A 25,759-nucleotide genomic window follows, 5' to 3' on the forward strand; every position below is an offset into this window, starting at 1 on the left:
TTCTTTATTATTTGTTCCATTTAACCATTTTCTCATAATGAAGTCCAACTATGAAACTGACTACATTTGATTTTGTCTGGCAAAAATCTGTAATTTTTTACAAATTAGGTGAAAGGCAAAGAAAATCAAAATACAAAAAAAAAAAACATTAAAACATACTCGCTGATATATATATTAATTTTCCTGCCTACACACAGACCAAAATAATTAGCAAAATGTTAAGAGTTTTAATTGTTAAAGCCATGGCTACTACATGGTGTCCATGAAATGACATGACAAATATTTTGATCTGAATGAGTGCCTTAATATAATGGGTGAATGTTTGAAAACTACTAGCCAAAAGTATGACATGTGAAGGATTCTCTTACACTTTTAGAGCATGATTTTTAAAGGGGCTTTATTCTGACTTCCTTTTTTATGACCACAACTTTATTTCTTCCAGCAAAAGTAATTGTGAATGTAGACAGTAGGTAGATGTCTATAGCACCAGCAAAATATTGAGCTGCAGTTATTTGTACATTAAACTGCAGGTGCAAAAAGTAGGCCTTGTTTTAAAAGTGAAACTCTCAATATCCAAAAATGTATGGTGGCAAGAATAGTTCCTGTAAAAAATACCACACAATTCACTTCAGAGTGGAAAGGAAGCTAGTTAAATTCTGCCTCTCTTTGTTAGAAACTCACAAGTAAAAATGTATATGGAATTCTAAAATTGAAATTGTTACTAACATCAGAAGTGCATTTTGTACTTCTCAGAAACACTTTAAAAAACTGATGTTAAACTATGAAAATTAAGTATCATCAATATTTATAAGGGAACTGAGCGCCCTTGGAAGTCAAAGAGACGACTCTCCCTGAAATCAGAATGAGAGTTTTAGAACCGGCTCTACTAAAATATTAGTAAGCTAAAATAAAGGATGGATTTGATAGCTAATATCATCTCATGTTTTTGAAAAACATTTGTCTCTAACTGTCTTGATATAAACAACTTTAAAATTAGGCTCCACACTTACAAAGAGGAATGTCAATATTTTTGATGGTTCTTTTTAGTCACATTTAATTTACCAACTAAAACTTACATTATGGATAAATTGACTTTCAGATCTTATCTATTAGATGCAGGGACACAAAAAATCCTGTTCTTTACCCCTACAAAAAAGATGCTCAACAGATTAGAAACAGAGAGAAAGAAAGGAGACACACTCATACACACCCACGCATCCATACATGTACCAGAAGTGTTCCAATAGTTTTGTTACAGAAGGAACTAAATAAACTACCATTAAAACAGTCATAGAAGCCAGCACTAAGCTAACACAAAAAGAGTTATAGGATTATCCTTACTACTGCAGGTCAATGCATTCTGTATTTAAATGAAAGGTGTTTGTTTATTAATTACAGGTTGTACCTCCCAGGTCCTGCACTCTTGGGACCTGACTGATTTTGGACCAGGGAATTTGCTGGACAAAGGAGGTCAAAGTGGCAGGGGCTCTGCTTTCCCCTGGGCTGGCCCATAATTCTGCTTTCCCCCCAAAAGCTCCACTCCACTCAGGGCTTTGCTCTCCCCACAGTGGTGGTGTGGGGGGGAAGGTGTCCACTTTTCCTCCTGTGGCTTCACTGCTGCCCAGGGCTCCACTTTCCCCACAGTGTCCAGGGGCTCTGTTGCCATCCAGAGATCTTCTCTAACTCTGGTGGGGGCTCCACTCTCTCCCTGGTGGCTTGGCTGCTGGCTAGGGCTCTGTGTTCCCACTCGTGGCCAGAGGCTCTGCTTTTCTCCCCACTTGGAAGACATGCACATGTAACTGTACATGTTCTCTTCCCCCCCTCCCCGCAATTTCTCCCCATCAGCAGGCTTGTGCACAACTATTTATATTATAATCTTTTGCACAGTCACTAAAAAGTCAACAGAAATTATTAAAACATTATAATTAATGTTCAAATGGCTTTCTGCCCAAAATAAATGAATAAATCAATGAAATTACACCTACACACAGACTTCCAACAATATTGAAATATCATTACCAAGTCAGCTGTTCAGAGAGAATGCTTCTAATATTCTTAATGGCTGCTCAGATTCAATGTTTTAATAGTACTGAATCCACATGATTGACAGTAAGATGCTAGGGACAGTTTTATGTGCAAATAGGTTTTTTCAAAGTTCTTTCCTTGACCTTTTATTTTTGTAAAATTGAAGTCCATGGTAATGAGAAATAGTGACAGTAGTTAGATTTAGTCATAGACTAGGCAAACACTGTAAAAGCTTCCCTAGCTCAAAATACAGCCATCTTTGCTTGACACCATGTTTAATCTGTAAACTTTGAATATGACTTTGAATGTTGGACATCTTCATAGTTCATAGCTGATTGGATCTGAAACTGTGGTTTAAAATAGTTCTGCACTGAAAAGCCTTGATCATGGGCCAACATGAGCACTTTTAGAACCAACATGAGAGTCCAGTCTCCGGTTCCAGTCAGTGTGTAACATCTTTGTGGAGAGTGACAAAAGGGATGCTAATGACCATAAATTAGCGAATATAACACACGTCCAAGTATAACACACACTCATGTATTACCCACAGTTTTTCTACCGTGTGTAAAAAATATATTAGAATACCCATGGATGTACATAACCCGCAGAGACTTCTGCTGCCTTCATAAAAGAATCTGGTAGTATTTGATGTGGTTACCACTTGCCAGCTATAAAGATTGAAGATTACGACATTATGCAGCCCAATAATAGTGGGTCTTGTTATACCATTAATGAACCACGGCTGAAGCCGCTGAGCTATAAAAAGCAATAAGCACTACCCTATTACCAGTATATAAGACCGACACCAACCACAACATTTTAAAACGTTTTCTGTTTATAACAAATATAGTCCAAGAAAATATTTTTAAAGATGCCTACGCGCAAATCATATACAGCCAATTTTAAACTATCTGTTGTTACATAAGCAAAAGAAAATGGCAATAGAGCAGCAGGCAGAAAATTTTCCATTAATGAAAAGTCTGTTCACAACTGGAGAAAAGAAGAAGCAGAGATTGAGAAATTAAATCCTCGCAAAAGAGCGCGTCGAAGAAAGAAAGCCAAGTAGCCAAACTTGGCGAAGAAAACTTGGCGAAGTGGGTTCTCACACAGAGAGAAAGCCAAGGTGCAGTCTCAAGGCTTGACTTATGGCTATGGAGATGAAAAATCAATGATTTTCGCGGAGGCTCAGGTAACTGGGTTTACAAATTTATGAGATAAAACAACCTTTCAGTTTGACACGGACAAGTGTTGGGCAATGCCTTCCTGATGAATGGGAGAAGAAGATGGATTATTTCAAAGATTTTGTCCATAAAGAAATTAACCAGCTGGGTCTGAAACCAAATGATGTCATTAACATAGACAAGGTGCCCATGTCCTTTGATATACCCGCAACTCGGTCTGTTGCTGCAACTGGACTGAAGACAGTCGGAGTAGCAACCACAGGTCATGAACGCACCTGTTTTACAGTCATATTGGCATGCACCACTGGTGGTGAGAAATTAAAACTAATGGTAATTTTTAAGGGGGTGATGATGCCTCGAGAAAAACTACCAGCCAGTGTATCTGTGGTCTATAACAAGAAGGGCTGGATAAACACAGAGGTGATGAAGACGTGGACAGACAGCTGCTTTCATGCACGAAAAGGCAGGTTTTTTAAACCAAAAAGTAGCAGAGATTTGGATGCCTTGGCCACCCATAAAGAAACTTTGGTTCAAAAACGTGTAAATGCCGTGGGAGCACATATCGCTATAATTCCAGGTGGACTGACCTGCAAGTTGCAACTGCTTGATGTAGCTGTCAACCACCCATTCAAGTGCTTCATCCATGAGGAATGGGACAATTGAATGACAAATGGGGAGCACACCTTCCCTCCGGCAGGTCAACAGTGCCATGCAACTTATGTTGAAGTTTGCAAATGGGTATTGGCAGCTTGGGAAAGAATAACACCGGCTACTATTCGCAATGGATTCCGTAAATGTGAAATTCTTCTGGAAGTTGACTCGTCTAGCTCTTCATCTGACTACGACAGAGTATCTGACGCAGTATCACAGGCCTCAACCATCAACGAAGCATGCCTAGCCGAGGTTATGGATGTTTTTCAAGATGAGTATGATGAAAGTTTTGATGGTTTTGAAAATTCAGATTGAGGAGGATGCTACTAGTTTTGACTTAAATGATGCAGAGTAAACTTATTCAGCATGCAGCATGTACTATTTATTTTATGACAATGCATAGGATGGATTTTTTTAAAGCTGCAGTATCATATGTATTAACATTTATTTATTTAGTAGCTTCACAGTAAGTAAGTTTTAACTTTTATTTTATTTTAGTAAATACAACAACATTGCCGCTCTTATTAAATTATTTTTAAATCTAAGATACTGATTTTATTATGTTGATCTTGTCTTCTTGTAATATGAGTAAAAATCAAACTGCATAAGACGTGGACATATATACCCCGTGGGAGGAGAGGGGGCATGGTAGGTAAAAACATGGACAACCTGCAGGCTAAATTTGCTAACTCATGGTAGTACCAAACTATGATTGTGTTTTTGTTATCTGTACAACTACTCATTAAAAAGTGGACTGAGAGCAGCACAGGCCATAGAACTGCCCTCAGGTGATATCAACTTTGGCTAACTATATTTTCATGGGAGTAACTCACAACTATGAATATCTTGGGGGGAGGGTGGCAAATGATAAGACTGTAACAGAAAAAAAAGATGAACTTGAACCTCTTTCTCAGGAAAAATACTCATGAAAGTAGTTCAGGTTCAGGTCAACATATGTTTGAAAAATGGTATTATTTAATATTCTAGTTCGAATAAGAAATATTCTCTTACCTCATCAGCATCCATGGCTGTCAGCTGCATTATTTTAGATCCATCCCCTATATTCTCTTCTACTGTTAGATCAAGCATGTCTGTTGGGAATACTGGTGGGTTGTCATTGATATCTTGAAGTGTTATTTCCACCTATGATAGAAGGGGGGGGGGGAGAAGAGTTTTATTGTGTTGTATCTGTCAAATATTGATCAAACAAGACTAAAGGACCTACAAAATTCACAGCCATTAAAAAAAATCACTGACTGTGATAGCTGGTCTTTTGTGGGCTTTTACCCTATATTAAACAGATTTCACAGGGGAGACCAGTGTTTCTGAAATTGGGGGTCCTAACCCAAAAGGGAGTTGCAGAATGGTCAACAAGATTATGTTGGCGGAGGGATCACGGTATTGACACTCTTACTTCTGTGCTGCTGGTGACAGCTCTGCCTTCAGAGCTGGGCTTCCAACCAGCAATCACTGCTTTCCAGCTGCCCAGCTCTGAAGGTGGTGCTGCTGCCAGAAGCAGCACAAATCAAGGGTAGCAGTAGCACAACTGCCCTACAATAACCTCTTGATACCCTTCCGGCCCCCCCCCCACACACACACACAATTTTTTTTGGTCAGGACCCCTACAATTACAACACTGAAATTTCAGATTTAAATAGCTGAAATCATTAAATTTATTATTTTTAAAATTCCATGATCAGGAGATTGACCAAAATGGACTGTGAATTTGGTAGGGTCCTAAACATGACTTGCAAATAACCTAACTTGGAAAGAAATCAGATAAATTATGCCTAATAAAATGAATAAGAACATTCCCAAATAACAGCAAAAACAAAAAAAATGATCCTAAGGCTATTAACATTCCATGTTATTATAAAATCCTCATAGAAAAGCCTCTTACATAAATAAAGTTCATTTGACTTGTTGATAGCAACTGATTTTAAATGGTCTTAGTCTAGTTTATATTGGACCAGATCCACTGATTGACTGTCATTGTAATCCTCAATGTTGGCCCCTGGAGGACAGCTGCCAAGACCTGGGGAAGAAGATCATTCAACCATTAAATGCTGCCCGACATAAAGATGAGATGGTGTAAAATTCCCCCTGAAATGTTTACATATTGGCAACTCTCAGTTCTGCGGGAGGAAAAATTCCCTTCCATTTTGTATTAGAAAGCATTCTATTCCATTCCTTCTTCCCCCCAAGATTCTCTTATAATTGCAAACATAAATTCCTCACTCCTTGCCTATTCACATCTAAACAAATATTCTTTTAATGCATTGAGTTTATATACTTCACAAATATTAATGGTAGTGTCTGAAAGTTTGGACAAGGTTATTTACTCATTGTTCTATGAAAATAAGATTGTTTAGTTCTCACAGGATTGCTAATGCTGGAATTCAAAGCTTTAGGGCTTGCTTTTTCACTGTTGACTGGGTACTGCATTCTAAGGTTCAGATGAAGAAAGAGAGGACAACAGCTGTTTTTTATCTATCGTGAAAGTAAATGCTTCCCATAGGGCTCAAAATATTAAATAGTCACCAGAACTTGAAGACCACCAAGGAGAAAACTGAGTAGCTGGGGTAGGACTATCTTTGTTGTCTTTTTTTTAAAATGGGGAAAGGTAGATAGGTAGACAAAAAGAGAAACAAAGAAATGGATAACTTAAAAGAAAAAGCAGATATGCAGATTGACAGATAGAATAATAATTGTACTTTAGTGCCTCCCTTTCCTATTGCCCACATGGGATTTTCCCACATTTGATTGAGAACATATGGCTTAACCTGGTCTGGGTATAATCAGTGCAGACACTTGAGCTCCACTGCCTGTAGTTTCTAGAGCACCAATCAACTACTAGATTTTCTTCTTATATTCCGCAATCATCTAACACTAAGGCAACCAATGGCAGAATCAGTTTTATTTGACCAGAAGAATGAACACCTCAATGGTTGGAGCTGAAAGGCAGAGAGGAGTAGGCAGAGAATGGGGCGTTGGAGAAGGGGGAAGTGCAGGAGTGGGGAATCTTGGGAAGGGGCTGTGCAGGACTGAGGTCTCGGGGAATGAGAAGAACAGGGGCAAGGCCAAGGATTGAGCACTGGTGCATTCCACTCCCCCCCCCCCACACACACACACTTTTTGGGAGCTTCCATTACTTCTTAATCTGTCCTATTCTCTGTCTCTGTGTCCTTGAGATCACTTAATCTGAGCAAAAATCTTCCAAACTCTGTTCATCAGTATTTATCTAATCTTTTTTTCTATTGTGTCATTCCTCAAACTCTCCTCTATGTCAGTACCATCTGCCTGCTTGTCCCGTCCTCCTATAAATACCTACATGCTTTCAGTTTTGATAACAGTAAACTTGGGTTTTTGAAAAGTTGAAGAATATTCTTCTATAGGATGGTGATAGAATTGTGGCCGTGTTAGTATGGTGTAGCTGAAACAAAATACAGGACTATGTAGCACTTTAAAGACTAACAAGATGGTCTAATAAACCATCTTGTTAGTCTTTAAAGTGCTACATAGTCCTGTATTTTGTTTCTTCTATAGGATGCTGAGAGTAATCAATTTTCATTAGCTTCACTAAAGTAAGGATTCTCAGTTCCCGGAGTGGGCCATACATAAGCAAACTACACTTGTGTTTTTAAACACTTATGTACATTTTAGAATTTTTAAAAACTTTTTTGCAAACTTGTTTATATTAATTCTTGGAAAAATTGAAAATCGTTTTGATCACGATTGCTTTCACATCTGTGCACATAGTGGTTTGTTACTGCAGGGTTGTTCATGAGTGTAAGGTGCTGGTATTTTTGCATGTAATTACAGAATAGAACTGATTTTTTTATTATAAATAATACATATTGCATGAATGTTGGACCTGTCAGATTTGAATGCTTTTTATAAAACTCCATAATTAATTAATTTTGATATTTAATTTCTTTTTATATTTATTACCAATAGTGCACAGACACCTCAAAGAATGAGATGTCATATGCCAAACCTCTACCTGGATGCTTTTGTTGCCAAATTCAAACCTCTGAAAATAAGAGTTTCTAATAAATCTTGAATGTGCTGGCCTAATATTAACTATAGTGTCACAAACAATGTGTCTAATTAAACAGCCAGAGATTTATTTTCAAAGAATTAAACAGTCCAAGAGGCTAATTTTCAGAGACAGAGGCAGTACTGTGACATTTACCTACAGAGTGAGAAGAGAGTTAGTAAGAAATGAAAGATAAAGGATTGTTATATGTTATACCTGCCAGTCAAATCTTGGCCCTTGGACTGCTGCAAGTGAAGCATGCTGTTGTTCTACTGAAACTATTAAGTTTCATCATCTACACCTTGAAGGTATGGCAGCTGTGCAACTTTGTAATTTATTTATTAATGCTCTATAACTCATGCAAGCTAATGTTTCAGCTGCAGATGACATTTCACCACCAGAACACATTTTCACAATGACTGATTGTCCTTTGTGACAGTTTTATAAAAGATGTCCATCAACGTTGGGTTTCTTCTGGCTAATCATTTTGCATGGCGAAAGTCCCTGATCCCAAGATAGCTACAACATACAACAGTCAGTGGAAGAGAACACATATAGCTTAGAATTGTTGAGTACAAAATTAATTAACACAAGGACAGATTGGCTACTGTCAATCAGAATGACTAAAAAGAAGGGACACAAGATCAACAGGACATTCTGGATCTTATTCTAAGACTTCGGTGCCTCAAGTAAATAAAACATTCATATTTCATACCGGCCACCCAGAGTTGTAGTAGAAATTGAAGGTAGCTAATAAGCATTAGCCTATACACAGCACTGCAAACTGAAAGACATTGGTATATGTCCCTTAAAACTGATGTCACTAAAACAAGTTAGACTCAACAGAAGGACAAACTATGATTTTCTCACACAGTCTTCCCACACCAACTTTCAGTTGCTTTGTTCTATATCTTAGGGCTCATTTAATAAAAAATACATTCAAAATGTAGTTCTGCTAAAAGCTGATGTTTAGTCTTCTATTTGGAGGGATTGAGAAATGTCACTTCTCTCAGAGAAGGACAGAGGGACAAGTGCAAGCCCATGCGGTTGGGCAGAACTGGATCACCTGTCAGAAGCAAAAGGGTGGGACAAAAATGGGAGGTATAAAAAGTAGGGATGCAAACTGTCATATAAAAAGTTGAACAGTTAACCACTATGTTTAACCAGTTAACAGTGGAACAGCTCCCACCCGCGGCATGATGTGATTGGCCTGGCTGGAGCAGCCCCCGCCCACGGCGTGATGAAGAAGGTCTGGCCAGGCAGAAGTAGTCTCCTGTCTGCGGCCGTGTGCCACAGGCTGCTCTGTCCAGGCCAGGCTGAGTACGCTGCACTGTGGATGGGGACTGCTTGGGCTGGGTTGGGCTGGGCCTGCCTGCGGCACGCCTCCCATTGCCCCTTTATATACCTAACACATGCTTCCCCTCCAGCTCAGTTGTTAAGGAGCTGCTGGAGGACGCAGATGCCCCTAAGCTGCTGCACCCCAAGCCCCTCAACCCTGGTCCTACTCTGGAGTCCGCACCCCCATCCAAAGTTTTCACCTCCCCTACACCCCAACACTCTGCTCCAGCCTAAGCCCCCTCCAGCATCCCAAACCCCTCCTCCTCACCCACATCCCACAGCTGGATCCCCCAACCCTCCTCACACTCCAAACTCCTACCCCAGTCTGGTGAAACTGAGGGGGGGAGTAGGAGAATGAGCAACAGAGGGATAGAGGATGGAGCAAGCAGAATGCGGGGCTTCAGAAAGGGGATGGGGCAGGGCATCAGGGAAGGGAAGGAGCTTTGGGGAAGGGGTCAGGCAGGACAAGGGTGTTTGGTTTTGTGCAACTGGAAAGTTGGCAAACCTAAGGCTAGACTCCCCACATGATTTAGTGTCCTGCTGGTCTGTCTGGCTGAAGGACCACGGCTCCTAAACTCAATACTGGGTTACCCCGTCGAGTGACAGACCTAATGCACATTCCCCTCTGAACTATGCTTCATGTCCTCCACCCTGCACCCCTGCCCAGATCAATAGATATGACCACCTTACTGGAAATTAACAAGTATTTAGGAGATAGCTTGTGAAATATCTATTACATTCACTTTCTAAGACACATACCCACCAACATTTTATAGCATTCCTATTTGAAGAGATATGGCTACTTTATTTATTCTGTATTTATTATTTATACATTTATTGGTGTGATGGAGGCCAGGGAGGAAATAACATCCCATATCAAATATTTAAGCCAATACATATACCTCCTGAATAAACTAACTTTCCCTTTCCTAGATATTCCCCAACTTACATTTGCTGGCATTGATCTTCCAGGTATCACAAATATTTGACTTGTATCACAGCTACTTGTGTCACAAGCTTCCTACTAACAACAAAATAAAATCCTGATTTTGGAATCTTTGGGTAGAATTCTGGTCCTGCTGAAGGTTATGGAAAAAACTCACGTTGGTTTCAGTGGGGCCAGGGCGTCAACCCTTTTGCACCTTAGCATTCTATTCATTTCAACCAAAGATTTAGTGTACAAGGACTGCAATATAGAATCATAGTACCAGAACCAAAATTTGTTATTGTCAATTGATTAACAACTCCAAATACTATGGGAGGAGAAGAGGGGATAACAAGAATAGCCTGATCACTATTTTCCATAACACTTTCCTCCTCACAAATGCATGACCATCTCTTGCAAACGCTGACAACTCACGTATGCCTTTAGATTGCTAGTGAGGTTTGATTTCTTGTTATGCAACATATCTATTTCTTAATACAATAATATCATAATTAGGTCCTCATGCAAATAGTTTTCACATATTTAGTCCGTTGAACACAATAGTACTAACAGTCCTCACATAAGTAAGGACTGCAGGATAAAAAAATATATTCATTAGAAAAGACACTAATCACATCAAAGCCCTTAAGTAAAATTATTCAATTCAAATAATAGGATAAACTTCATTCTCTACTCTTATAATCCATAATTTGTTCAGATTCAAGATTCAGCAATATTCTTACACTAATGCAAGAAACCTGCTCCTCCAGCAGAACCTTTATCTACCCTCAAAATCTCTGAGCCAATCTCATTGCTTGGACAGCCTATGCCTAGGATATGTTCAAAGCAGGGGAAATATTAATTAAGTTGAACTAGTTAAGATTATTATTTACCATTCAAATTAATCTCTTATGTTTTTTTCTGTAAACAAATCCACATTAAAATATACCTTGGGGAAATGAGTCACATTACATTTGCTAGCATGAGGTAAGAAAACATTCAGCTCAAATTTACTTTCCTTGTTGTTTGTTTGTTTTTCTTTTGTTTTTAAATACAAATATGAGAATAAGAGTTCTTTCCTCCAGCCAAACAACTTCAGGTCTAATTACACATAAATAATCAAACTAAAAGCTTACTTCACAAAGCAATCATTCAGACATCATATATATAGTAGCCCAAAGTCTGTGAGTCTGTAACGCTGTAGCATTACAGACTTGCCTCTGGGGGGCACTCTTGCCTGCCACCGTGGTGCTTAGCTGAGTGCTGCGCCGCTCAGCTGGGCCGCCGCGAGGGAGCAAGTGGCGCAAGCGGCTGTTTGGGCTCCCCCGCGGTGGCCCGGATGAGCGCACAGCACTCAGCCTAGTGCCACAGCGGGAGGAGAAGGGGGTGGGGCGGTGATGTATACGGCCCCGCCCCCTGACCGTGTACGTCACCGCCCCTCCCTTTTCCCCTCTCACCGTGGCGCTCAGCTGAGTTCTGCGCCGCTCCGCTGGGTCGCCATGGGGGAACAAGCGGCGCAAGCGGCTGTATAGGCTCCACGCTCCCCTTGCTGCATGAGGAGCGTGGAGCCCAAACAGCTGCTTGCCCCCCGAATGAGAGGCAGGGAGGGGAGGAGAAGAGAAAGGGAGAGTGAGAGGCAGGAGGGGGAGGAGAGAAAGAGAGATGGAGAGAGAGGCAGGAGGTGGAGGAGAGAGAGAGAGATGGACATGGAGGAGAGTCCCGAAAAATCCCGTTGTATGATGGGTTATTGGCTAGTTATTTATATAAGTCATCAGTGAATCTGCACTGAATTCAGTGGTTTGGGATCAAGCCTTTACTCAGAACAAAGCATGAAATGCTGCCTTTTTTCTTAAAATGTGGTGCTGAACCCATCCACCCCATACTGCTTTTCAGCAAGGCACATTCTTTCCCAAGCTTCCAGTTGCAAGTGTAAAGGTTTAGCAAGCTTTATTTTCCTCAGTAAGGATGCTTCCTAAGCAGCAATAATGTCTAGCTGTACGGCTTTGTCATTCACTGGAATCTTGCATGTCTTTGCAGAATCCTGGCATTCCATCATAGTTTTTGTTTTGTGCATCCTCAAGAATAGAACATATTCTTTGCCATATTCCTCTACAATCACCACAACTTTACTACTCACCATGATTGTTTCCTGTGAGGGTTAAGCTTGCCAGGTATCCAGTTTTTCAGGGACCCTGGTGGCTCCAGTCAGCATTGTTGACTGGACTGTTAAAAGTCTGGTTGGTTGCCCACAGCCTGCCTGGATCCTAAGAAGCTGCTAGTCACTTGCTCTAGCTCCTAGGAACAGAGGCATCTATGTCCACATGCTGTCTACATTCCAAGTGCCGGCTCTGCAGCTCTCATTGGCCAGGAACCATGGCCAATGGGAGCTGCAGGGGCGGTCACTAAAAGTGGGGATGGCATGCAGAGAGCTACCGGCCACGTTTCCACCTAGGAGCTGCAGTGACATGTTAAGGCCTATGGAAGCCTTCTGAGGTGAGCACTGCCCAGTGTCCACACCTTGTCCACTGCCCAACTTTCTGCCCCAGCCTGGAACCCCCTACTTCACCCCAATCTCCTTCCCAGTGGCTATACCCTGCACTCCAAACGCTTCGTCCCAAGCCTCATCCCATAAACCCCCCCGGCCTGAGCCCATGCCCCCTCCCACACCTCAACCACCTTTCCCAGTTCAAGCCCCCTCCTGCACCTGGAATTCCTTGACTCCCTTATTTTCAGCCTACTCCAGAGCCCGTATCCCCTCCCACAGTTCAACCCTCTATCCCTGCCTGGAGCCCCCTCCTACATCCCGCATTTTTCATCTCTGTCCCTCCACCTCAGAGCCCACATCCCAAGTCAGAATCTGCACCCCCTTGCACTTCAACCTCTGCCCAAACCTGATGAAAATGGATGCATTGGAGAGTCCAGATGAAGGCAACAAAAATATTTAGAGGGCTGGAGCACATGACTGATGAGGAGAGGCTGAAGGATTTGGGCTTATTCAGTCTACAGAAGAAAAGAGTGAGGGGAGATTTGATAGCAGCCTTCAACTACCGAAGGGTTTTTTTCAAGGAGGATGGAGAAGCTGTTCTCAGCGGTGGCAGATGACAGAACGAGAAGCAATTGTCTCAAACTGCAATGGGGCAGGTCTAGGTAGATACTAGGAAAAACTCTCTCTCTCATTAGGAGGGGTAGTGAAGTACTTGAATGGGTTACCTAGGGAGATGATCAAATCTCCATCCCTGGAGGGTTTTATGTCCGGGCTTGACAAAGTCCTAGCTGATGATTTAGTTGGGATTGGTCCTGACATCTCTTCCAGTGCTGTGAGTCTATGAAAAATGAGCAAGTAAGTGAGGAGGGAGGAGGGCAAGTGACAAAGGGGATGGAGATACCAGAGGTGTGGCCCAGGGAAGATGTGGGGAAGGGCAAGGGTGTTCGATTTTCTGCAAACAGAAAGCTGGCAACCCAAATGAGAGTGCACAGAGACAGCAGTCTTCTTGGGATCCCTGTACAGTCATGCAAAGACATGTAACTGAGTGAGTGAACCTTCTATGCTCACATGGTTCTCAGTGTTGAATCAGAGTCTACTCTAAAGCATTTAATTTTGTCCCTTTGGCACTGATCCTACCAGCCTTTCACAACAAAAACTACAACTTATTACAAAGGTAGTCCCACACAAAGAAGCCTTGCATGATCAAGGCCTGAGTAGCTTTATTCTTCATGCAATTTAAAAAAAAATGGTAAGGGACAGAAAGTGTCAACTAAAGTGGCTTAACATACAAAAGTCCAGATAACGTTAACTGAAAAAGAGGCGTACACAGTTTATGTACATTATATGCACACAGTTAACCTGATCCTATATGTCTGTGACAATCTAGTGAAGTATTAAATGGCTGCAGGAAAGTGAGTTTTAAACTTTTTGTCTAAAAGAACTTCCATCTCCAGAAACAAATAAAGCCCTAGACAATTACTGATGAATAGGCTAGACAAATTCCATGTTCAACATAAAATGAGTCGTTTCAGACCTGGAATAAGAAATTATTTAGTGACCTAGCCTATACAGTTTATGAGCTACAAAAGTATGTAAGGTAAAGCAGAGATGCTTTCATCCAATTACATTTGGAGGAAATAGGCCAAATCCTACCATTACATAGGCTAGATTTGGATGGAATATGGTCCTCTGTGTTTAAGTCTCTATAGGCCTATTATTTATTAAGCTTTATTTAGAGGTGAAGGAGGAGATTTAAAAGGTACGAAGTAAGGAACAATACATTTTTCCCACTAAACATTCCAAACATCCAATGAAAAGGAGGAAACAAAAATGCCACAAAAATGCTGAACTAGCTCATATAGAAGTAACTACAGTTTGCTTTGCAGCCGAAAAAATATGCAATGATCCTTTCTACTAACCACCATGTCCATTTGTGTGCTTGATCAGAATCCTATGGAGAGAATATGATCTAAGAAGAAAAGAACCCCCAGATGCCTTGTTATGCATCCAACATTTCTTCTTTTATTAAAGATCAAACAAATTGGAAAACTAATTTGTGGAAAGATAAATTATTTTCTTCTCTTTTAATTTATATATTGTTACATCATGCTTTCTTTTTCCATTTGCTGTGGTCATATTCTCTGGAAGTCTCATGAGATACCATCCAATCTAAAGATAGTATATCATACACTGCTGTAATTGTTAGCAGAGGGTTCTTGTTTATGCCCAGATCTTTACAAAAACTCCTCTTTCTATAGGAGACCATTCTGGACCATATTCTAAAAAGTTTTCAGTATGACAAGAATTAAGGCTATTTTAAGTCTTCAAATCTCCCCAGAAATGCTAAATTAGAAAACAGAAGGCTAAATTATGTTCCATTATGCTGATTTGAGATCATAATTTGGCCGGGAATATTTAATTCCTTCCTATCTCCCTCTCTTTGGCATTTTTGTATTAGCAGCTCTCACAAACAGCACTTACAATGTTTCTTATTCGACTAACGATGTTGCTTTTGACACTTGGTCCCACAACAAAGTGGATCATGATTCTGAGTTATGACATTTTGTCTTACAATGTAATTTTCAGGAACCAATTGTGCCGTAAGTCCAAGGACTGCCTGTACTTACAGCAAGCTACGGCTGCACATTACTGCAAATACTGATGTATGCAAATAAGTAATCTGAAGAACTACTCATATGAGACAAGTGTCTGCAGAATCAGGGATCATGTTTTTCCACTAAACTGTGATGTTCCAAAAAGGAGACTGAGATAGCAACAAGATGCAAGAGAGAAGTAGCAACTGCTTCTTAATAATTCTACCCATATATTAAGGGCTACAGAATGCCTCAGATGCATAGGAAACTAGGGTCTGCGGCATGAAAAGTCCTAGGAACAGCCAATTTTGGAGAGAAAAAAAATATAGCCGTATGTTTATTATTTTAATTATCAATGTGCCAGAGCCCAGGAAGGTGGTAAATGTGACTTAAAGGGCATGCACATTTGCAATTTTCACAACAGGATGGGAAATCCATCTGCTTACTGGTAACTGATGCTTACCAGTCACTGGTGAACTGGTGCCAAGGAGCAGACCCTCACCCACAGCGTGTCACAGGCAGGGGGACTGCTCCAATCCAGTCAGGTCCACAGTACCGCACACTAAGGCCAGCAATCCCGGGGGAGTCGGAAGCTGACAACCAGCAGTCCTGTGGGGCCTGCAGTGGCAGTTCTGCAGGCTCAGGGCTTCTCCAGCCAGGCCGGGCCCCTACCCATGGGATTCCACTTAATCAGTTAACTGGTTAAATGTAACATAATGCAACTGATTAAATGGGATTTCACATCCCTAAGTGCCTAAATCTTATTGAAAGTTAATGGGGCTTAGGCTCATAAGCTGACCAAGTACGTTTGCAAATTTTATCCTTCATGAGTGTGTCCTGGTCTCGCAGGATGTTAGTAGGTATAGCTCATTTACTGTTGCAAATAATAACAAAATGAAAAATAAGCAGCTGGACCAGTGTCCAGTTCATGATCTATTTTTCCTGTTCTTGAGTGGGCACACACTACCTTTGATCCTCAGTGCTTAAGTTTTTGGAAATTATATGATTCAATGTTCTGTCAACGGCATCCATTTCCCCCAGGAAATAACAGGTACAACAATATCACACTTCTTGTGATTCAGAAGATAGAATAACATCTTGTGCAGATTCTATCCCGGGGCTCTAATTTTAGTGTTTTCGATGAGTTTTTCTCTTAATACCACAGAACTGTTGTTTCTTTCTCCTTTTATAAAGCAAAATACTATTTTAGAAAAGCAATGTGACTTTCTACAGTTTCTTGATTTGGATGGAGAAACAATATTTTCTAAAAACACCCACAGACCACATTGCTTTCAAACACACCAGTTTAACTCGCTGGTTAAACAAGAAGGAATAAAAAAATAGAATTGAAATCACCTTCATTGCCATTCAATAATTAAAAAGAAAAAAGCCACTTTTTCTTGTACTTTCATATCATCTATGTTTCTAACCAATAATAATCTTAATAGTGTGAAGAGAAGGTGCCATAATTTGTTTCTTTTCTTTTTTTAAGGTAGCCTCTGGGAATTACTCTGCCTGGAGTTTGGATTAAATATTTCACTGCATCCAGAACACTTCATCATATAGCATAGCCAAAATCTATTATGGTTTGCAAGTGACTCATACAGCAGCTATGAGAAGGCCATAATAAAGAACATTTTACATAAAAATGCCAAAAAGGTTGGTAATTTAATCTTGATCTAAATAGGTATGCAAGGTCTTTGAATCCATCATATCCTTGCTTATATAGAAAATAAGGTGTTATCTTGAAGTGAAGAGCTTGTCCATGCTTGTTTTGCATGAAAACAAATATATTTGGATGAGAGGTTTACAAGGGTTATTTTTAATAAAATCGTGCAATATAATTATTTGCTCAGCTTGTGAGGAATTCTTCAGTTCTTGGACTTGGATTAAAATCAATTATATTGGAAGGCAAAATGCAGGCAGAACCTCTGAAATCCGGTACTCTGGTCCAGCAACATCCATAGTCTGGCAGGACCACAGACACTGGTAGACCAGAGAGGGCAGCCAGAGTCAGGAGCAAAGCCCTGGCCAGCACCAGCAGGTCTGGCAGCTGGGACCCCCTGCCAGGCCGATGGCTAGGAGCACAGCCCCGGCTGGTGCCTTTGGGAGCACAGCCCTTGCCGGGGATGCTGGGAGCAGGGCTGGCGGGTTGGGGAGTGTAGCGCTGGGAGGTCCAACCTGAAACAGCCATTGAATATAAATTTTATCCCTGTATCCATGGAAACAGAAGAATAAACATCACACAATACAGACATTATCTTTAGGTGCTATCATCCGCACCAGAATAGTGATAGAAATGTAGCCGTGTTAGTCTGGTATAGCTGAAACAAAATACAGGACTATGTAGCACTTTAAAGACTAACAAGATGGTTTATTAGGTGATGAGCTTTCGTGGGCCAGAACCGGAAGTGGGTCTGGCCCACGAAAGCTCATCACCTAATAAACCATCTTGTTAGTCTTTAAAGAGCTACATAGTCCTAATCATCTGCACCACTTACTCTTAGAACACAAACCAAACTAATGTTCGATGCAGATAAAAAATGTCTTCTGATACGTTGGATAATGAAGTAAACAGGCCCATGGATTCATGCAAACTGTTGAGTTCCAGTGTATACTTCCTTTCTGAAATGCCAAACAAAGATGCACTCTCTGCTGCCAAAACTTGCTCCGCTGATTTAAACAAACTCATTTATGTACATAGATACTCTGTCCATTTAGTTCATGCAAAGTTGTGTTGTGATGCTGTAGAATGGGAGGAGGGCATCACAACGCAGCACCATTTCAGCTTCATTTTGGACAAGGCAAGTAAAAGTAAGGCTATGTTGCAAGTACAGATTATCTCACTCATATGTGTTACATGTATGTAGTCATGGCTACTTTATTTCTCAAATAACAGTGATTACTTCTATCAATCATAAACCACAAAATGTCTCCTACTATTCAGCAGCATGTGTTCTTGGGACTTGAGTGTGTTCTTCACCAGCAAAGAAATATGTATGAACAACAGGCAAAGCTGGAAACCAGCCAAGCCCTGCAAGAACAGCCAGTAGTGAGGACAAGATGAGGTTAGCTCCATTCTTGATATAGTAAAATGTTTTCGAAAGCTCCTTGAGTGTGTGGTGACATAATAAAAAGTTGGGCTTTGTGAGCTTACTCTGTTGTTTGAAAAGTTAGAACTGAATAAGTATTTTTGAGAGGGGAAAAAAACCCCTTAACTCCCCCCTTCCTAAAACTTGCCTTCTCAGCTTTTCCTGAAATCTATACTCTCCTTTGAGTAATTATTTAAGTGCTACATAATTTATTGCTCTTTTTAGAAAGGCACAGGCTCAGCTATAACTGAGGAATTACAGACATAGTTAAAGAATATAATAGACAAACACAGAAATTTAAGAAACTATAGTGTACACATGAATTTCAGGATCCACCAAAACAAGCACAATGGTATATTCATGGTGAACAGAAATTATCCCACTTACCAGCAAACGAAAGATAAAGATCAAAGTAAAAATGAACAATAGAAGAAATAAAGATAAGTGAATGCTGAAAATGGGTTTATTTTCCTCCCCAAAAGTAGAAGAAACATAAGGAAATGCAGAATATTTCATCAGTATTATTAAAAGAAAAATATGCTGTGCAGTTTATATTCCTATAGAAAAAATATACAGTACTATTTTTCCACAATATTTAAGGTGGAAAGTGCATTTCACCAGAGTTCAGAGTTCCAAAATATTACCCTTTCTTTAAATAAGTTCTTCATCTTAAATCAAAATATGAAAGTCTACAAATGATCAATAGAAGGATCAGTTTATCAATTCCTCACCGCACATGCCCTCCCCATCATCCATCCAACCACAATTATTAACCACCAAAATTCGCAAAAATATATGGTCATTGTTAAACAAATTACTGGAGACTCTGTTGCATCTACAGGCAGTCCCCGGGTTACGTACAACATAGGGACTGTAAGTTTGTTCTTAAGTTGAATTTGCATGTAAGTCGGAACTGGTACATATTGTAGGGGAAACTCCAGCCAAACATTTCTCCAGAGCTCAGTTTTATTCTCCCACACCTCACTTCCCTCAGTCCTTTATTCTCAAGCTGAGGTGTCTGCTGAGAAAAGCCACTCCGAGTCTCCCTGGTCTGCTGGGGTGGGGGTGGGGGGCGCTAGCTTCGCGTCTCCCTGGTCTGCTGGGGGGAAGCAGCTAGTGCGGGGTTGAATCACCCCATTTGTAAGTAGGGATCCAATGTAAGTCGGATCCATGTAACCCGGGGGCTGCCTGTACTTTATGTGCTCATTTATGGAATAAAAGAAGTTCAGGACACTTCTTCAGTCCCATTCTGTGCATGGGACAGAGCAACTACTACACAGAGACTATTCCTCTTCCACACAGGTAGGGAGGGAGCAGAAGCAGGGGCTGGACTGGCCAGAGCCTTGGTTTTTTTCCTGCTCCACAGCGTTTCAGCTAATACAATCAAGACAGTATGGAGGGGAAAGTAAGCAGTGCTAGATATCGGTATGACAAAGCTGGCTTCCCCTCAAAAAAAAGGAGGATGCTTAGAATGAATTGTGACTTATTTTTCTGCACGTGAATAAGAACGTCTGCTGACAAGATGCATGAGTGTAGTCTGTACTGCAGATTAAGGCTCAGACAGTGCTTCTACCGATCATTTAGAGACAGCTAGTGCCTGTATGTCACAGCCTAGAGTAAGGGTAACCAGGAGTTGCACTGCCCAGAGGAAGCAATAAGGGGTATTCCACTTCAGTGAGTGTCTCTTTAGCTACTGGGACCGGTGTACTTGATGTCAAGCTAGCAGGTTGTAGAGGAGAACAGATGTATGACCTGGATTCCTCCATGCCCCTTAGGTACGTTTTTGTACCACCAGAAAGGGAAGGAGAGCACACTCCTTGCATTCCACTGAGCACAAATACTGTAATTCTGCTTTGAACTTTCCATTGCATTTTATATATATGTAAAAAATCTGGGCCTTTGAAAGCAAAACCTGGGCTTTTGAAAGCATCACACTAATTCGATCTTGTAAGACACAGGTCAATGCCCTAGATACATATGGTGATTTCTTTAGGAGAGAAAGAGTACATGCTCAATAGAGTAGTAACGAGCAGGTAAGATAAAGGGGTCTCATGTAGAAAGAAAGGGCTGAAGAGGAAGGAGAAAATAAGATGAAGAAAGGGAATGATCCAGAGATAAAAAAAAAAGACCAATCACATTGACCCATGACTTGGCTTTATAGTGTAAAACAGGAGTGGGTAAGAAGTTGCCAGTGGGATGAATCCGACCCACTAAGCCACCAGATCTGGGCCGTGGCCGTCTTGCTGGAACCCTTACGCAGAGAACAGCTCATGCTTCAAAAAGCCAGCTGCTCTCTGCTCTGGATGGCTGGGAAGGGAAGAGGGAGACTTCTTATGCTGTTCCCAACCCCCAGCAAAGTATCTCAGCTCCCACTGGACAATCTCTCAATTTCCAGACAATACGTACTGAGAATTTTTGCTGGGTGCAGGGGCAGTGTGAGACGCTTTCTCCCTCCCTCCCCATCCTTCTCTTTCCTCTCATGCCTGGAGCAGTGAGCAGCCTGCAGCAGACAGTCTACCTCAGGTTTCTGCGAGTAAGCGCCTCCCAGCCAGAGTCTACCTCTGGCACTCCAGCCCCTCTCTCCCCAATGACTAGGGTTGTCAGGTGTCCGGTTTTGAACTGGACAGTCCAGTATTTGAGGTTTCTGTGTGGGAAACAAATTGAGAAAATACCGGATATATAAATGTCCGGTATTTTCAAATTAGGTTTTATTATCATCATGAGTTGCGTACTGCCTGGCTGGTAGACACGCTTATGCTGTGCAAGCGTGTCTACCAGCCAGGCAGTATGCAACTATGCAGTAGAGAGGAGGCGGCGGAGCAAGGGCAGGATGGAATCCCCGCGGCCGGACTCACCTGTGCGCCCTGCCATGACTGTGTGCAGGATGGGCACCACCCCGGGATCTGCATGCACCCGGGGCCAGCTCCACTCCTTGCTGGCCAGTCCCCACCCCGTACTTGTCCTCCCGGCAGCCCCGCTACCCTGACCCCCTTCCGGCCAGCCCCATTCCCCTTCTGGCCAGTCCCCCCCTGCCATCTGAGATCAAGTGTGTCTGCTATTTTTTTGAAACCATCTGGTAACCCTACCAATGACTACCTACCCCAGGCCACTACCCAAGCTCTCTGTACTCCTTTCCCCTTCTCCTAGGTCACAATTTCCTCCCAGGTCCTGCACTTCCTCCTGTACCCTTCTCCTAGTCCAGAATCATCTCCTTCACCCATATACCCTCCTGGACCCTGCCCCAGGTCACTACCCAAACCCTCTGAACCCTCTTCACCCAGGTCACAATTCCTTCCCAGACCTTGGTCCCCTTTCTAGCCTCCTGCCCCAGGCCAAAATCCTCTTCTGCACCCACACCTCCTATTGGACCTCTGCCCCAGATCACAGCCCCCCTCCTTCACCCAAACTCATCAGACTCATCAGACTCATCACCCCCTCTTGCATCCCAGTCCCCTATCTCAAGTTCCCTTCTGCATACAACCTCCATCCAGGACTACACACCCCTTCCACAAAAGTGTGGCCCTTGACTACTTGCCAAAATTTTGGAGTGCCCTCCTCCATTAAAAATGGTTTCCCACCTCTGCTGTAAAAACATCTAAGTTTATCATTTGCTTCTTTAAAAATATACAAAAAAGCCAGTTATAAATAACAGAAACCAATGCTTCTTAAGGGACCCGTCAGTCACCAGTATGCAGCTGTAACCTGGATAAAAGAAAGGAACCCAGAATCTGCTAGTAGCAGAGCCGGTCTCAGGGGAGGGTGAACTGGGCGGTCACCTGAGGCCGCCAACAGAGCCGGTCTTAGAGGCGGGCCATGACCACATTTCAGCCCAACCTCCTGAATCTTCCCCCCAGGTTTCTCTGGTTTCTCCCCGACCCCTTTTTTTAAATTGTTTATTTGACAAATTTTTGTCCAGTATTTTTTTTTAACCCATCTGGCAACCCTACGGGCAAGCTGGTGGTTGCCCAGGGCTAGCAATTGGTTAGGACCGGCCCTGACTAAGAGCTCTTCTGCTGGGGAATGCTTCCAGCCTCTGCAGAATAAGCAGATGTTCAGCCCACAGAATCTTGCATCTCCAAGAGGCCAGGATCAATTGTGTGGAGGGTTGGCTGCATCTCTGCACTTGACACCCTTCCAGTACACTTACAATGTGGCTCTGGAGTGGTGCTGTCAGCTTGACTGTAGAAAGACAGTTCCACAGTTCAGAAGCACAAATCTGTGGGAATGGATGCAGCCTCAGAACACAAGATGAGAATGCAGACCAATAGGACCCCACACAAGCATATATGTGCAGAATTAGAGTACCTCCATGCATTTTTGTATTCTTGTTTTATAGAACAAAGGCTAGCGCAGGGGTGGGGAACCTAAGGCCCCAACTTCCCTGCACCCCCCAGCACTAGAGCACACAAACCTAGCCTGGGATCCTCCTAAGCTCTGGTGTATGTGGGGAGTTGGGGGGCCAGTCAGTGAGGGGTTGGTTTGTTTTCTGTTTTTTTTTTTTTTTTTTTTTTTTTTGGCTTCGCACCTGTGTGTGGCCCCGAATTAATTTTTCTATGGGTCAGCAGCCCCGATCCAAAAAAGATTCCCCACCCCTGGGTAGGGTTGCCAGATACTTTCACAAAAAATACTAAACATGGAAAGGAAAAAATTGGTTGAGCAAAAATAAAAAGGGAGGACCAAAGTTGTTGAGCCAAAAAAAAAAAAAAAATGGGGGACCAAATTGTTGAACCAAAAAAAAGGGGACCAACATCGTGGAGCCCAAAACAAATCCGCACAAAAAGAAAAGAATCACCACACCTTTAAATCTCCATGCTCCCCGCTCCCCCCACCCCCGCTAGACACAGCAGGAGAAGACTAAGTGTCTGGTATTTTCTGGGTTTTTTTTAACCAAACAGAGGCCTCAAATACCGGATTGTCCGGGCCAAAACCGGACACCTGGCAACCCTACCCCTGGGCTAGAGCTATCCTCTCCCTCATAGCCTTGGTGGGAATTCTGATTACTAAATTGAACCATTCTGAAAGTAGCTTAGCATCAGATCCTGAGCTTCTTTTAAAATCTTTCAATCACTTCCTTACTTTCAAAGAAGTATTGAAAATCGCCAGTAAAGACAAAATATTTTTAAAAGTTGCCTCACATATACAGAATTACCAAACTATTCTGCTAACTCTGTTTTCTAAGCAAGATCAAGAAATACTGACAACACACAGCCATTGAATTTATCCAACAGTTTGCAGCCAAACCTTTCTATATTATGCGTCACAGACCAAGAATGAGGTGTGAGAGTTTTTTTACTGTTAAATCAGCATTTACTCTACCTCTGGAACAGCATATCTATGAATAAGTAAATAAATGTTCTGCTTGGCTCTTCTGAAACAGAAACATGATCATGAAAACTGGTGTACCACAAACTGGCCTCAATGATAGATCCATAGTTCCCTAAATATTGGGGCAGAAGATGATGGCTCCACCTCAGATTCAGGAAGCTAAAATAAAGGTTTTGAAGGACCTGCTATTCCCTCAAAAGAAGAATAACACCTCCATTGTGAATTGAAAAGACATCTGGATAAGTAGAGCTCATATACATAAGCCCCCTGGACTCAGCTCCTAGTTCATGGCCTTCCCCCGTCCACACCCACCCCAAGGGCTTTCTACACACACCTCAAGGGCCTTGTAGACTATTGTGAAACCTTAGCCTTGAATGATTGTACATTTGGGAAATATAAATAGTTGTGTCTGTAAAACAGTCCCTGAAAATTGAACCATTTTGTCCTTCCAACAGTATTTAAAGTACCTTAGGAGAAGCAGTCTCTTTACCTATCCTTTTCTTCCTAACCCCGTAACTTCAGGATACAGTCACCTGTTTTTTTTTTCTCCATGTATCACCTCACAGAAATAGAGCAATCCACCTGAAGGAATTCAATACATTCAGGCTCTGACTCCTTTAAAGCCTTTGAATAATGGTGGGTGACTCTGAAGTACTCACTTAGCTCAGTGAAGCCCAACAGCTTGGTTGACATAGAATTACTACAACATATAGATTTATAAAAACGTATGGGAAGATTTGTAGTGGTGCTGAGAGCCCACAAATCAATAGGATTGTGATTTTCTACACTGCTGAAAATCATAATAAATATTCAAAGGTGACTGCAAAGCACATCTGAAAATTATTATATGAAATTAGAAGACTTATCCAGCATCACCTGGGTCCTTCAAGGTAGGGGGCTGGCAGCATGCAACAGTCAGGATAGGACCTTGGGGGTGGAGGAAGGGGCAGTGCAGGAGGCTGGGTGTGTTTGGATGGTGAGAGAGTGAGGGTTGAAGGGTGAGGAGAGGCTCCAGGTTGGGGGGAGGTATCCCATCCAGTGTTGCTTCCCCTTGCCCCCAGACAACAGGGCATTTTCTCCTCTTCCCAGTCCCCACAGCTAGCAGGGACCTTTTGTGCATCCCAACCCCATTAGCCACCAAGGGCCTTCTTATGCCCCGCTTATCATCCCATGGCATGAGAGGGAGATGGGGAGGAAATATTGAGCCTGGTCCTGCTTTTTTGTGTGAATGCTCCACCCCAGAAACAACCTTGGGGATGCTGGACCAAAGATGTTGCCAGATTATGGAAGTCTGGACCATAGAGGTTGAACATATATTAGCGGGGAACTGTCAAACAGAGCTCTTTCCAGCAGGGTCCCACGGGTATCGGTACTTTTCCCTATGATATTTAACATAATTATCTATGAACTGAAAGAAAACATAAAATCATCACAGGTAAAATCTGCAGATAACAAGACATTAGGGGGAGTGATAAATAATGAAGAAGACAGGTCACTGATTCAGACTGATCTAAATTGCTTGCTAAACTGGATGGCATTTTAGCAGGGAGTTCTGAGAATCTCAGTTCCATCTAAAGTGGGCTTCAGTTATCCAAGTCCATTTGTGGAACTGGGAGTCAGTTATCACACTGTTTGGTGATAGGGATTTGATAATCAGATGAAATAATTTCCCATAGAATATCAGAATAGAGAAACCACAACAAATCTTTGCCTATAATCTAAATCTTCTTATTCAGGTGTAATTCCTTTTATTTCAGTGCTACTAACTGCACCAAGTATGAACTTTGACTATTGTTCCAGCTATTCAACACTATACAGCAGCATGAATTTTAACGAATCTTTACAATGCTAGGACTGATGAAATTATTTGTGTAAATTGTATACACGTTAGCCCTAAAATAGACCAAAACAAGATAAAGTCCAGCAATTCAAAGGAAGGTTAAATAAAGGACTCATCTTATTCTGAACTATTACATTTGCTTAAAGACAGTTATAAGTCTGTAATCAACAGAAAGATCATACATTAATAATACATTAACTCCAGTCTTGCAAAACTACCATGTAAATTTTTGAGCACAGGAACAAATTCTATTCACCCTCTATT

The 25,759-nt window shown here is 41.7% G+C and overlaps 1 protein-coding gene across 1 annotated transcript in view; it reads right to left on the minus strand.

The window, feature by feature from the left end:
* FAT4 (FAT atypical cadherin 4) overlaps window positions 1–25,759 on the minus strand; it is a 242,442-nt gene that overhangs the window by 110,077 nt on the left and 106,606 nt on the right. Inside the window, exon 2 of the mRNA XM_075929867.2 lies at window positions 4,869–5,000. Within this exon, the coding sequence (XP_075785982.2) occupies window positions 4,869–5,000 (132 nt within the window). The remainder of the gene's footprint in view (window positions 1–4,868; window positions 5,001–25,759) is intronic.

Source organism: Pelodiscus sinensis, chromosome 4, assembly GCF_052426305.1.
Source record: "Pelodiscus sinensis isolate ZL-2025 chromosome 4, ASM5242630v1, whole genome shotgun sequence".
NCBI lineage: Eukaryota > Metazoa > Chordata > Testudines > Trionychidae > Pelodiscus > Pelodiscus sinensis.